The sequence below is a fragment of the Schistocerca piceifrons genome, chromosome X (assembly GCF_021461385.2).
Source record: "Schistocerca piceifrons isolate TAMUIC-IGC-003096 chromosome X, iqSchPice1.1, whole genome shotgun sequence".
Taxonomy (NCBI): domain Eukaryota; kingdom Metazoa; phylum Arthropoda; class Insecta; order Orthoptera; family Acrididae; genus Schistocerca; species Schistocerca piceifrons.
Window position 1 is genome coordinate 701,066,239 of NC_060149.1, and position 15,689 is coordinate 701,081,927.

The window sequence follows — 15,689 nt, forward strand, 5'->3', positions numbered from 1 at the left end:
CAGAATCAAAGCAAGAGTCCATGGAAGTTGAGCAAGGGCATCGTTTTGCTGCAAGACAATGCCCGTCCGAATGTGGCGAATCAGACCAAAGATCTCATCACATCTTTTCGATGGGAAACGCTAGAACATCATTCGTACAGCCCCGATCTTGTGCCCAATGACTACCATGTGTTCCTGCACTTGAAGACACACCTGGGCGGTCAGCGTCTTCAAGACGATGACGAAGTCAAAACAGTGGTGATGCAGTGGTTAACAAGTCAGGCGGCAGACTTCTATGAGGACGGTATTCAAAAATTGGTACAACGTTATGACAAGTGCCTCAGTATTGACGGAAATTATGTAGAAAAGTAGATTAAGGTTCAAAAATGGCTCTGAGCACTTTGGGACTTAACTTCTCAGGTCATCAGTCCCCTAGAACTTAGAACTACTTAAACCTAACTAACCTAAGGACATCACACACATCCATGCCCGAGGCAGGATTCGAACCTGCGACCGTAGCGGTCACGCGGTTCCAAACTGAAGCGCTTAGAACTGCACGGCCACACCGGCCGGCGTAGATTAAGGTACAAACTTTCATGTAAAAATAAAATTATTGACAAATCTTAGCACGTCTTTTTTTTTAATTTCAAAACGGTACTTACTTAAAACACACGCCTCGTAACATCCCCCCCCCCTCCTCCCCTCCGACCCGTACTTCACTATAGGCCAAACCAGATCTCTTCCATCGGACTGGCACAAGTCACAGATTGACTCATCACTCCAGATCACTTGTTTCCATTTACGGTTTTTCATGTGGCGTCTATCTTTACATCTTTTCAAGCGTCGCTTAAACTTGACTATGCAAATTTGTGGCTTATGAAGAGTTGCTCGACTATTGTTCCCCATTCTTTTTGTCTCCCTATACACTACTTATTGTGCTAGCTGGGCACACACGAGTGATTCATTCCACTGATTTCATGAAACTTTTCACGACCACCTTCCACAATGCTCCACGGTCCATGTCGTACAGTACATGAGACCTGCATGGAATTGGTTTAGTTGTGGTTGTTCCTTCGCGTTTCCAGTTCCCAAACACATCAAACAACAGTCGAACTGGGTAGCTTTAGAATTGTTATTGAGGTAACAAGTGATTACTAATCCACATGTGAAGTCACCGAGCTCTCCACATCTACCTGTTCTACTGCAACTGTTTCATACTGAGTACATAACGCTACCCTCCTCCTTTTATGCTGGCGGTTTCATCTTGTGGACAGTTCTGCATTACTGATGTGTGTTTGGATTTGGATACGTTTGATCGCATCGAATATATAGATATATATGTTGAAGAGCCAGAACTTACGATCACTGCCCACAGTGAGAGTCGCAGCCCCTTGCAGCGTTACAGGACACGTGACGCTGCTAGGAAAATATAAAAGCTTAGCAGAAACGAGAGGAAATCATTCATTGGCGCTATATCTGCAAATGGTAAAATTCAGTGAGTTAACTGGCTTTGACTTAGGACAGTCCGTTATGAGCCGATGGCTTCGAGCAAATATATTTGAAACCTCGAAGCAGGTCGCTGTTCGAGTTGTAGAGTGTTTGGGTGAGGATTGGATGAGGTTGGTTTAATGATAGCAGAAATCTTTATTCGCTACTAACAGTTTAAGATAGTAATATTTGACGACGTTTAGTGGTCACAGTATGTGGAGCGTCGAACCCATGGACCACGGTGCACGTTGTGTAGGAGAGGTGCAGCAGGCAGTCTTTGGCGTTTCTGCCACATTGTGGGTCATGATTTATTATATCGTATCGGAATGCATAAGCTGGTGTAGCTATGCAAGCCAGTTGGAAAGATAGATTACCTACTCCATGAGCGATAGATGGTCATGCCATATGGACGGGGGGTGTAGGAAAGCGTTTTGCCCGGTGCCGCAATTGCCGTCTGTACCTTTACTCAACTAACCCTTTAGTAGGAGACACAACCGCGCCCCAATAGGGGGAGAAATTGAGAAAAAAATTTAATAGTCTTAAGAATTTCCGTTTTTAATGTGAAGGAACGCTGCGATAACACTCTAGCTACACAGAAGTTCTGGTTCTGGTGAAATGCAACGGCGCACACAAACGACATCTTTCTGCGTATATTGTTCTCGATACAGGTTTTCACACCTTTCCGTTATGTATTATTGTTATGTATTACATTAAGGTCAATATCAGTGGCTTTTAACAAATAGTTCCTCCTATAATGACCTCAACGCACTAACGGAAAAATGCAATTGCGCGTCGAATACGGCCTAGTAACACAAAAGATTAAATACCATAAATTGAACGAAATGAATCTGAAATTATTTTGTCTAGTCACGTGTGTAAGACATAATGCTTTAGAACGCTTCCTAAAAGAGGTATAATTCAATTTTATTACTAGTAAACTTTTAGCGTAGCCAAGAATCACTCCTACCCAAACACACATCAGACCGCTATTTAACATAAATCACAGATTTTAAATGCACTCACTTGCCTATTTGAGCTTTTAGTAATATCACAATAAAGGTTGATATATTTTGCTACCTTCTTGCTTACGCGTACTACCATCCTCAGAAATCCAAAATATGTTTGAAGTGTATGAATTTTGACAGATACTGTCAGCGCTCTATTTTGTTTCTACAGCAACATCTGTCAATCTTATAAGCAACGTGTGTGTCTTTACGTTACGAAACTACGTTCATAAACTTTCAGCTTTAGGACTAAAATAAACCTGTCGTTCTTATTTTCTGAACTTTTAGACAGTAAGCTCTTGCATCCTTTTAAACATAAACTCTTGCACTAATTACTTTATTATGATTTTATCCGTTAAATGAACTTAAAGAAAATTTTCTTAACTCGTAAATACTTTGGATTACCTATCTTCCGTTCATTTATCACTCAAGAATCTCTGATTTTGACAGCACTTTTCTATTGGTTAGTGTGCGACAGTTTAAGATCTCGCTTGTTCCTATCATAATGAATGATTTCTGTAAAATAGCAATTATTTAGTAAGTTTGGGCTAAATGAGGACACGGCGACCAGGTTTTGACTTCTAAACAAATTAACAATTTATTTCATTCTCTTTACTGTCTACTTACAGAGACCAACACCGACGAGTGGTCGAGAACAAACAAAACTCAGTCCCCACCCTAAGCGAAATGAAGTAATACAAAAGTAGGTCCAACGAAAGTCTTAGATGCTACCACCAGTTTTTAACCAAATTTAAAACACAATTGGAAAAATTCTTAGTCACTTCAGGTGTTATCGATCCACGATCCCATTAACAAAACGTCAATGTAAATAACAATCGTCACTATTAACTACAGGAATAACGGTTGCAGTGGAGTTTTTTGAAACGTTACTACCACAACTCTGAGTGAGGTAAGTTTTATCAAAATAAAAAAGAATACCATCAGTCTGTGTCTTCCGCTAACAATCTTCAAATCTCTACAAAAATCTAGAACTCCACTCGACAATAAAATAAATCAATATTCAGATAATCTTGTTCACATTTAACCTCAAATACCAAATCTATCTAGTACATTCATAGTCGTTACTCTATGCCTCAGAGAACGGCTTCGTCAACTTTTACATTTTTTTTTTCGTTTTTGCACTTTTCATTCCCATTCCTCAGGGGGAAGGGTGGGCTGTTCAAGGGCCTGCAATACGCTTTTCAGCTTTTGACGATGTGGGATACATTTTATTATTTTATTACATTCTATTTCTTCCATCAGTGCAAACATCTCATTATTGACAGTTAGATTTACAATTTTACTTATTCTAGATCAAAAGTGAAGAAAGAGAAAAAACCTGATTGTATTAATTGAAGGTTACATTAATTTGTTTAGGATGACACATATTAAAATATATTAAAACAAACAGAGCATATTGCAAACTATAACTATGTATATTAGGAATAATAGTCATTTACAAGTAATCAAAGCACCCACTCTATAGGTGTGCTACAAACACACCATAACCGGAACCATGACTCAAATAGCTTCAGTCCAATCACTTGAAGTCAAACAATACTTTTACGATTCAGGATTTATAGTCCTCAGAGAACTCTTAATCGCACTACAAGTACAAACTTAAACTCACATTCAGCTAATTGAAGAATAAGTCACTTCGTTAATTCTTCAAAATAAGTCGAGGGGTGCAATGAAATTAAATTATTTCCAGTCTTTGATATCCAGCCCTATACTTGCTGCTGCAATCTTTCACCGAAATACAGACACTTTCAGTCACACTTCTAAAATTTCGGGAACTTCCCAACTGAACAATAAATCGATATAACCGCCCGATTAATTAATATCGATAGATAAACCGCATTAGCTCAAGTTAGCCAACAAACAGTAACTAAATATCCAGTCCTTGCGACCCTCTATACACAAACTTTGCTCCTCTTAATTGTCCCTCACTGCTCCTCGACAGTAAGAAACTTTCCTCTGGCATAGAACCATAGCTGAACCATTTCGTTGACAAAACTACGGCGTCACTGGATTCCTTAGCAACCATCAATGAGCAACATATAGTGGTCGGTCGATCTTATAGCGGCCAATTTGTGCACGATGGTCTCTGGCTCCAACGCTCTGCGGTTGTCTCTGTGCTGACAGATGATCTCTCCCGCCACGCCGGCAGTGGTGGCCGAGCGGTTCTAGGCGCTTCAGTCCGGAACCGCGCGACTGCTACGTTCGCAGGTTGGAATCCTGCCTTGGACAAGGATGTGTGTGATTTCCTTAGGTTCGTTAGGTTTAAGTAGTTCTAACTTCTAGTGGACTGATGACCTCCAATGTTATGTCCCATAGTGCTCAGGGCCATTTGAACCATTTTTCTCCCGCCACCTCACGAACATGCTGTGCAAGGTTCTCGACTATCTGCCCAAAACCCCAGACATACATTACATACAGAAAGTTACAGATTTGTACATGTTCCTTTTCCCATATTTTATTTCTCTCTTACTGTTTCAATACAGTGAAAGGAACTCTAAATGAATTACAGCGCCAAAACGTGCGAAATCCTTCTGCCCAGCATACACTGACAATAGACTGAGTTGTCCTTGAGTGCTGACCGCTAGCAGTGAGTATGGAATCAGATTTGGCACCCAAGTTGATAATTTATAGCATTGCTATTTAATGTATAAATGATTAAGAAACCAATTTGGCAATGCTGAAGACTTTACCTGCGCAGATGGTTATATAACAACAATTTCAGTTATTGAAAATTGACCTGCAATGATTAAGGATACGAATGATTGGCGGACTTAACCAGCCAGTCATGAAAGTGTGCCCTTCGTGGGCAGATGGGAAACAGGAGAGGTTAGTATGGAATCTAACGCTAACCTTCTGACAGGCAACATGTGTGAGCTCTGAGTGGTTATACCATTTAAATAAAAATTGACTTAAGTTTAATTTTACCTGAGAAAACCTTTGTACATAGTCTGCAGCTTCCATCCAAATTACGGACATCGCGGGCATTGAAAATAAACTACAGTTTTATTCTGAATAGGTCAGTCGCTAAGCCGTTGTGGATATGACGGTTCCTGTTAGATTACTGAAGTTAAACAGTGTCGGGTGTGGTGGGCACTTAAATGGGTGTCCATTTGGGGCACCTTGTGCCGTTGACCAACCAGGATGCACTTAGCTCGTGATGGCGATTGAGGAGCTACTTTTCCTAGTAGCAGTAACTCCAGGTCACGAAAACTGACAACGGTTGAGAGAGCATTGCGGCAGCCTTCGCTCTTGGTAGCCGATGACGCCAGTCTTAACCGATAACACGGCAGTCAGTCGATACCGTTGAGTCTTCTGAGGCCTGTTCGGACGAGGTTTATTCCGAATAGTTCGACGATATGAAGTGAAGAAACATACAGATACGGTGCATTTTTTCTGATTTTACGACATGACTGTCACATATTGCTATGCGATATTATTTCAAATTTCTGTCAGTTTTTCTTGGTTAGTTTATTCTTTATTATTTATGAGGTGCTGGGAATGTGTGAACCCAATGTAGTCTCTAGTTGCCGGCCGTGGTGGTCTCGCGGTTCTAGGCGCGCAGTCCGGAACCGCGGGATTGCTACGGTCGCAGGTTCGAATCCTGCCTCGGGCACGGATGTGTGTGATGTCCTTAGGTTAGTTAGGTTTAAGTAGTTCTAAGTTCCAGGGGACCGATGACCACAGAATTTAAGTCCCATAGTTCTCAGAGCCATTTGAACCATTTTAGTCTCTAGTTCCAATTATTCGGCATAAGGCTGTCATTGAGTCTCATTAGCAGAGGTGAGAATCCTAGTTGTATCGAGCAGTTTAACAAAAATGGTCCTGTAATCTTCTCCGTGTTTCGTTGGCTGCAGGCGGCGCCTTTCCCACTGAGGGCAGAGGTTGCTACTTCGCCACAGTTGCACCAGGACAATAATTTAGCATTAAAGTTTTGGCGTTTTCGTACAAACATCTAAGCTTGGGACACCGTGGCACCATCCAAGTACCGTGAAGAAATCTGCTGACTTCTCTCCAAAATTTAGTTGTATTCAGTCAAATGAGTTGCTCCCTCCACCGTTCTCGGCTCGAAGATGTTGATCAATCAGAAGGACACTGCTCCAGCCTAGTACCTTCTTCTTTTATGTTAATGTGCTTGTTTTACGACAAAAGTGCTATGTTCATGCTTAGCTCCCCTACTTTTCGTGAAACAAGCGGAACTCTGGTTCTTTACATTAGTGACAGCCGGCTGCGGTGTCCGAGCGGTTCTAGGCAGTTCAGTCCGGAACCACGCGGCTGCTACGGTCGCAGGTTCGAATCCTGCCTCGGGCATGGAAGTGTTTGATGTTCTTATGTTAGTTCGGTTTAGGTAGTTCTGATGACCTCAGATGTTAAGTCCCATAGTACTTAGAGCCATTAGAACCATTTGAACATTAGTGACAGCAATGAGTGGTTTCCTCAAGGGTGAGTTTTCCTCGAAGTTTTGGGAAATGAGGCGAAGAATGATGTCTCTGGAGTTAGTCTCTGAGGCATCGTCTGGTGCTGATGGGTCCACCATAACTGATGTTTGAAGAAATATAAGTATCGCTGTTGTGACAGTATCATCGATATTCTGAGCACGCTGCAAGTTATTTTTTTCTATACACAATTAGTGATGCCTGTTTTATTACAATTCTTGGTCTCTTCTGACTCGTTAATCAGGCATTCGCAAGCTGCGCAGATGAGGAAACCTTTGCTGTGTTTTCTCCATACGGTTTTCCACATAAGTCAGTACCCTCTACCCCATCCACACGCCCCCCCACAGATACATATGCACACACAGAGTCAGCGTTACTTTGTTTAATTTCTATTGATCTTTTGGAAAACTTTGCTCTGTATCCATTTTATATGAATTGGGTGCAACATGAGAAAATAAAAATCTATTGTACTGAGGCTTGATTTAGCTTTTTAGAGTCCATATTTGTCCTGCAACTTTTCCATGGTTAGGTGACCTATAAGCAAAAAAAATGACCTGTTGTATATCTAAGTTGTTGTTCTAACTGGGATGGCGGTTTCGTTGTGTACAAGCACAAACTGAGTTTCAACATTATGGTGCCTCACAGGTTGTAATGAGATTCCGTGGTCGTTAATGTGATTAATGAGCTCAAACTGATTCTCATTTAGGTTCGATTGTGAAAAACATATTCCTCGTTTAGATCTGAAGTAATAAATGACGTGAAATACCGATACTTTATTGTAGCATCGTAGTAGCATTCCCAAAAACCACTCCAAAATCACCGTCTTTCAATCGTATATTAGAAACTGTGGCCCCCAGAGAATAAATTCACTGGAGACATCAAGATGGCTTTGGAAATACGAAATAAGCATTCCTCCCTCTGATTATCCATGGACGAATCAGATGCAGTTTGCTACAATTTTCCTTTGCGCTTTATTCAGCATAACCATGCAACTCTCTGCAAACTATAACTTGTGTGATTAATGTGTCCAATGTAGTAATTCCTCACAGCGGGGACCTCTTCTCTTATTTTAAGCGTACAAGCCGCTTTGTCCAGCTCAGAACACCAGTGAGGCGACCATGTGCAGTGAGCTTCCCCTCCCCCCCATCCACCACCACCAAGCCTTTGAGACGTAGGTGTTTGTTACCCCCACAGTGGTTCTTTCCTGACAGTAAGTGGTATGTGCACCAAGTTCCGTTCAAATCGATCCAGTGGTCTAGGAGGAAGTTATATTATATGTATGTATTTGAATGGATGCTAGAAGATCAATAAAGTATTAAATCTGTGACTCTGGATAGTGATTGAACTAGTCTTCATACCCTTCAGTATGTCCTAGGACACATCGGAACAAGGACCACCACATCCTTCCAAAATGGTCAAATGATTGTTAGTAGTGTAGTAAGCTTTCTAAAGTATTTACCCATTATAACTGTCTCTTGTGTACACTAAGGCCTGTTAATATACAAGTGGATGAAAATACGTTAGATTTACGTTTGGAACCGATGCAAACCATTGAATTTCTGTCCTTTCTTATTAACCTCAAATGGTAAAAGTGAGGTTTTACGATTGGAAAAATTCTACTGAAATGAGCAGGTGTCCGATAGTGCTAAAACGAAATGACTGGCTCTATGTTGAAACGTAAGTTACTCAATAAAGCTGGAAAAGCATGTATTTGGATAAGACGTCTGTATCCACATTAACTATAAGGTAACTTGGTAAAATGCATAGCCTTGCACACCAGTCTGCAAAAACAGCTGATCACAAATTAATCCTGAAAATTTGCAGGTGTATAGCTTATAAGAGTACATTCCGACGTGGATAGCTCCTCTGTCTATATTTTGATTGTGAAAGCTTAGATTCCTTCACCGAACAGTACTTATCTGTAAAGGTCACGGAGCAGACGTACAACAGATCATAAATCACAGCCAGAAGAGGAACCGTTACGTACGAGAGCCCTGTATACCCACCAAAGACCAATATTTACATGTGCCTTCAATACGGCTTTGAAGAAGTTGAGAATGCACAGTATACTTACCATTATTGATACCCAGTGTGTTGAGTAGGGCTGGTGTGTACGTTTGTCACAACGAGAGTGAATGATGTATCTCAGTCAGTAGTCACTTCATTCTATCCAACGCCAAAATCCTTAATAATTCACTTATTCAAGAATAACGTGAATGCAGTTATCTTCACACACAACAGTACACCCCTCTATGTCTTTCTACGTAACCTATAAACGTGAAAAGTTAGGACATATGTTAGGACATATGTTGTTGCTTGGCTTGATGTATGCGTTTCGCACTCATCCATCATTAGGATGAAACTAAAGGATACCATCATACAGCGAGAAGGTGTGGAGGTTATCCTGAGAACAAAATGGGGATAGCCATCCACCGCTAGGCCACCCCTTTGGTTGAAAATGCGAGTGTACGCTGACATAGAGTAGGCAGTGTTCTATTCAATTTCGGGAATGCAGCCTCATAAACTTTATTATTCCTTTTCTAATATGTGGACCGTATATCTTCCGGACATCTTCAGATTGAGTCGACAGTCTGTGGCTGCAGCATTCGAACTGTTATTTTATACACGCAGACTACGTCACTGTGTGTGCAGTCACAGATACATAAGAGTCTGATACGTGGATCGGAGGCAATGAGTGTGCATAAATCTAACCTGTGGCTGCGAAGTCGATCCATGTTGTGATGTACTGTAGGAACTTCTTGGTGAGTTCATTAATGAATTCCATGATTTATCCAGACTGAAATCGCTATCCATATTACTTAAGTTAATTGTCAAACGAATTTCGTCTTCTTCTTACACAGCCGAGTCCCAAAAAGATGAAATCAGTTCTAGAATTTCGACATTATCATACCACATTGGGTGACCGGTGCTCTCATAATTGATGATTTCCTCTTCCTTTCCGGTGCGAACTGGACCCGACTCGGGCCATCGAGTACCAGATAACGTAAATTGTGGGAGCAACCAGGTGTCGTTATAGTGACAGTCTTGGGATAGTTGGCCAGTAATGAGATGACAAAGTCTTTTAAGGTTTTTTCCTTATGGATAGAGACGTACTGATCATCCTACAATCGGATGTGGTATTCTCCGATTATCGATGGACGTTAAGGATGGAAAAATGAAATACGGCGATAGGATGACACATTTGAAACTGTGCAACTTCTGATTCCGATCAGATTGGTACTAAACGACACTCAAGGGAACTATGAGCTATAAGCTGTTACAGTCCGCTTTCGAATGCTTCTAGGTGCAGTACCGCCAACCCAAAGAATTTGCACCTCACGTCATGAGGCGACTGGATGTCGGCGGATTTTGAAGGTAGTCGTCGATGTGACTGATACAGAAAACCTGGAAAAGTGAAGGCGGTTTTGTGACAGGTACCGAACAACGTAGAGGGTAATCATCCACACGACGCAGTTATTGAGGGTTGTGAGTAACGTAGTTAATAATACACGTGACCTTCGTACTCTATATACCATCACATACAAGAGGCAAGGGTCACGGTAAACAAAGACTAGGGCGTAAATTGAGTCCATCTGAATGTCATTGACATCCATCTGACCAGAGCAATGCTTCTTCCGGCTCTCGCAGATAGTATCACTGATGCACGCTCTGTGCCAACCAAGCGGCAGCAAACACTCAGCCTCGCTACCCTGGGAAACAGACACCAGAACTCTTACCCCTTTGACATCTACTCGAAGGATACCGAAAGCTGCGTAAAGAGTTGCTGTCACCCTATAATTGGTAGCGACTTTATAGGATACGTCATCACCCTTGTATTACCATATGACCTATGTTAACTTCACCCACAATGGAATTCGGTTACAGGTTTGAAATGTAGTGTACTTGCAGAGCTATATCGCTATACGACACAGAGCACAGGACGTATGGTGCCTTACCGCAGTGGTAAAACCGGTTCCCCTCAGATCACCGAAGTTAAGCGCTGTCGGGCTGGGCTAGCACTTGGATGGGTGACCATCCGGTCTGCCGAGCGCTGTTGGCAAGCGGGCCTTGTGAGGCAAACTGAGGAGCTACTTGATTGAGAAGTAGCGGCTCCGCTCTCGGAAACTGACATACAGCCGGAAGAGCGGTGTGCTGACCAAATGCCCCTCCATATCCGCATCCAGTGATGCCTGTGGGCTGAGGATGACACGGAGGCCGGTCGGTACCGTTGGGCCTTAATGGCCTGTTCGGGAGGAGTTAAGTTAAACATTGAACTGCGTGAAGACAAAACTGCACGGTGGAATTATCTGCAGATACAAGTGAATCATATGTACTAATACGTATGAAATGTATGTGAAATAAATGTGAAGAGCATACGTGTGCTAAGTAACTAGTAAAAATCTCCCCCTAAACCCCTAGATGGAGCTCAACGAAATTTGGTACACATATAACTTACCATCTGGAATGAAATGCTGTTGGGATAAGAACCTGAAATCTTCTATTCGAATGGGGCGATAACATGGTGAGAGAAGGGGGGAGGAGGAGAGAAGGCTGAACAGACTGAAAGGGATGATGGAGATGAATAAATGGAGGGGAGATAAGGAGATGAACAGTGAAAGGAAAGAGGAGGAGATGGCTAGAGAGGGGGAGTAATACATGGATCGAGAGAAGGAGTGTTGGAGATGGGCAGAGACGGTGCAGGAAATTGGCAAAGAAGGGGAAGAGGAGGAGATGGACAGAAGAGGGAGGAGGAGGTGTAAAACATTGTGAGGGAGGAAGGCAAGAACGGGAAGAGGGGAGGGAGTAGACAGACAGAGAGAGGGGATGGAGGAGACGGACAGAGACAGGATGAGGAGGAGGTGGACAATGAGATGGGGAGGATCAGGACAGAAAGAGGAGCAGAGGCAGATGGTCAGAGAAGAGGGGGAGGAGATGAACAGTGAGAGGGGGAGAAGACGGACAGAAAGGTAGGAGGAGGAGGAGGTGGGAGAAAGAGAGAGGGGGAGATGAACTATTAGGAGACGGGAATTATTACGTTCCTGGGCGATGCCGGGGACTGAGTAAGCTAATGTACTATATACACCCTGTAGTACTTCTCTTTGGGAAGTTTTTAGACTATTTTTTCTGCTAAATAAAACATTCTGCGTAAGTTCTGTGTGTATACAATATTCTGTACTAGTTTTCCTGTGAGGAACTTGTGTAAATGTTTAAGCTTCCATTTCGTGCTCATTGTGTGTAAGATAATTGTAAGAAAATATTATGAGCCTTCATTTTTAGTACTGAAAGTCGATATCCGTGATGCAACAGATGCAGCATTTGTTTTCAGAATTTTATTGTATTAGATCAGTGTTAGGCCACATTTCGATCTTCAGTGGCATTTACAGTATACAAGTAATAATGCTAAAGTACACATAGTACATACGTGAGTAAAACAGTTCTACAGTATAGGCATCCATGCTGCATTCACCTTGTTCCAAAGATGTGATCGTGCATTGTTTTACTGAGAAATGGCGTCTGAGGCGGTGTGCAGAAAGCGGTTGTAGGATGTCATACACATAGGTCACAGTGGTCACAGTGCCCTGCACACCACCAGCTGTGATTTGTGGTTTTACTCAATAGCACCCCACACCATAAGGCCTTCAGTTTGCTCTGTAGGTCTTGTGTGAATGCAGTCACTGTGATGCCACTATCCCTGCTGTCTGCAGAGAACCAAAATTCGGCAATTATTTTCAAACAAACAGAACCTGAATTAGTCCGAAAACGCTATCTGATGCCATTCCTGCCCCCAGTGATGTCGTTCCATACACCATTGCCGTCTAGCGCGGAGAAGCGGACGACGCATACGTAACCCATGCCGTAATAAATGGCGATGGACTGCCGCAAATGATGATGTACGATGTATTACACTGTCCCACTGTTGCAGCAGAGCCAGGATGACGTAGATCTCTCGTGCAATGCTATTCGGATGAGGTGTCGATTTTCTAGGGGAGAGGGGGCAGTGGGGGTGGTGGTGATCTGGATGATGTGACTTGACCCATCTAGTTGTGTTCTGTGGTCTTCTGTGAACCATTCTCTACACACCTGTTGTTCTGCCGAAACATTTCGTCCCACACGAACAGCAGTTTCGCAGATGGATGCCTCACATTCCTTCATGCCAATAATGCGCCCTGTTTCGGACTCACTGATTTGACGGTACGCTTACGGCTGCGAAGCAACCTGCACGTCTCCTCAAGTCACACAGTTCCATTGCCTTCGGTTTACAGCGACATCGAGAGCCGCAAGCATATCTACCGGTAGGTGGTGTTGCGCTGCTATATCCATGTTTACCTTCAACCCACTGGCCGACATGATTCAAATGTTACTCATTTGTGAACATACTATTGTACATATACTGTGAATATGATGGTCATACCTCTAGTCGTTCAAGGTGTTCCGTTTTATCTGACCATGAGTGTATAATGTGTACTATTTTCTGCCATAATAGTCAAAAGTTTGAAATCTTATGTATAGCAGAAAATGTAGATACAACAGCTGAGTTCTATGAATATGGTGTCGGCTTTTAGTCAGAAAAATGAAGTTTATAAGTTTCATGTAAGCTGCATAGCAACGATGTAGTAAAAGATAAATCACATTCGGTATTGACAGGTTCTTATATCTCACTGAAATATATGTAATTGGTGCTATTTAATTTTATATCTGGAACTTCTTTCACTATCTCAGGTAACAATTCATATCATTGTGCCGAATAGTCTTTCTGTCTCAACATCATTGTCGATGTAATTTTCCTCAACGATAAAATTCTTCCTCATTTCAGAAATTTTGTGTGTGTAGTACTTGGAGTGACATATTGACTGTGGCTGACAGGGTGTCGGAAAATGTGGGAGCAGCACGTGGCTTGGTTGGCTGTGTGCAGCAGCTGAGGCTCAACCAGGAGGAGGTGCGGCTGCACGAGGGCGAGCCGTTGATAGTTCGCGCGGTGGGTGTACAAGAGTGCGGCGCCAACCCGTGCGCACGCTTGCCCTGCCACAACGGCGGCTCCTGTGCGCCTACCGCGGCACACAGTTTCCGCTGTCACTGTCCTCCCGAGTTCACAGGTGAGCCACATATCACCACTACTTCCTTCTCTTTATCATCTCCATGATTTATTCCTCTTGTAAATAGCACAACTATGTTGATTACCTCCAATTTAATTAGCTGCTAAAGCTGAAAGTAATCTCACCGGACAAAATGAGGATCCTACATTTAAAGGAAGATCCTGGACGCTTGGTCATGGTGTAGATCTTGTAGGACTGCTACTAGACGGTCATACAGCCATTCACCATGGATTGGTGTGGAACGGAATAGATCGCAGTCCGTGCTGAATGGCTTAGGCAAGAGAGGGGCGTACAGAGCATTGACTACCGCTGATCATTACCCTGTGTCTTCCTCAACATGCGCATAAACCGTCCTCCTTCGGTCACCAGCTTTGTACCCGACGATTCCACGTTAAACAGAAACGTGGTCTCTTACTCGTAATCAGCCCCAGGAAGCTGCATTTAAACCCCTGTGATCCTGCCTGCCACCATCGAATGGCAGAGCTCCAGTAAGGGGTCCAGTTTGTGCAGGTCAGTGCTATACCGACGATGCTTCTGACATTATCGTCGCTGAGAGTTAAACCATTGTCAATCACCTGACCACCTCAGCGCTTCGGTAGCTCCACAATTTCTGCCTTTGAGGGTCCATACTTTTGCTAAGGTTCCCAACGGGGACGCCTTCACTCTGTGTCACTGGGAGGCAAGACACAGCGAGCTACACTCCCGGTAACAGCAGTCATGCCAGGTAGGCCAGCTATGGGTCAGGTAGTTCGAGAATCCATCGATACTCACTAACCACACTGGTGGTGCACTGCCACTGTTACAGCCTACAACACTCAGCCTGAGGTCAACTTACCAAGGGACGCCACGTCGGCGTATTTGCCACGGTTGTCATCAGCACTAGCGGCATCAAAGTCTAACGAATTTAAATAAAGAACGATAAAGGGTTTCTTGTATGCATGATCTGAGTTCTCTGATGTAGCTGCACCCAACTTTTGTTGAGAATCACCACTTACACGTAGCCATTCTCCACCCCGCTGTAACTGGACTCGGAAGATCTACTGACGATGAAGATGGATGATAACCTGAAGACAACAGCCAGTCGCTCTTCAGAGGCTTTACGGTCTGTATGATTGCTTTCCCTATCGCTTCTTCTTTTGGATATTCTGTGTACTTGTGGTAGTTGCAAGTAAGCATTAAGTCTAAACACGTTCCTGGTCAGGATGCGATTCAGCATCTTCTACATCAGGTAGCTTAGTTGGAGGCAAAATCAGGACAACTAACGCAGGAAGGGAGGCAGCAATCACATTCTAGGTTCTCATCTTTCATACTAGCTCTGCTTTGTTGGTCACTCCATTCTCCAGGATGCCAAGAAAGGTGTCCTTGAAGTTTCTGAAAATTTGGATAGTGCTGCCAGTTTGGGAAATTGTAAAAATGGTTAATTATTGAGATTAGCTAGAATAAGTTAGCAGGGACGCTACGCGTCATGTAATGTGCCACGAGATATCAGGGGCTGCGCCGCGTGGGATTAGCCGAGCGGTCTCAGGCGCTGCAGTCATGGACTGTGCGGCTGGTCCCGGCGGAGGTTCGAGTCCTCCCTCGGGCATGGGTGTGTATTTGTCCTTAGGATAATTTAGTTTAAGTAGTGTGTAAGCTTAGGGACTGATGAAAAAATGGTTCAAATGGCTCTG

The 15,689-nt window shown here is 43.2% G+C and overlaps 1 protein-coding gene across 1 annotated transcript in view; it reads left to right on the top strand.

Annotated features, from left to right (window-relative positions):
- Positions 1-14,931, top strand: part of LOC124722626 (pikachurin-like) — a 51,111-nt gene extending 36,180 nt beyond the window's left edge. The window contains exons 5-6 of the mRNA XM_047247760.1: positions 13,790-14,019; positions 14,825-14,931. Of these exons, the coding sequence (XP_047103716.1) occupies positions 13,790-14,019; positions 14,825-14,931 (337 nt within the window). The remainder of the gene's footprint in view (positions 1-13,789; positions 14,020-14,824) is intronic.
- Positions 14,932-15,689: the final 758 nt, after the last annotated feature.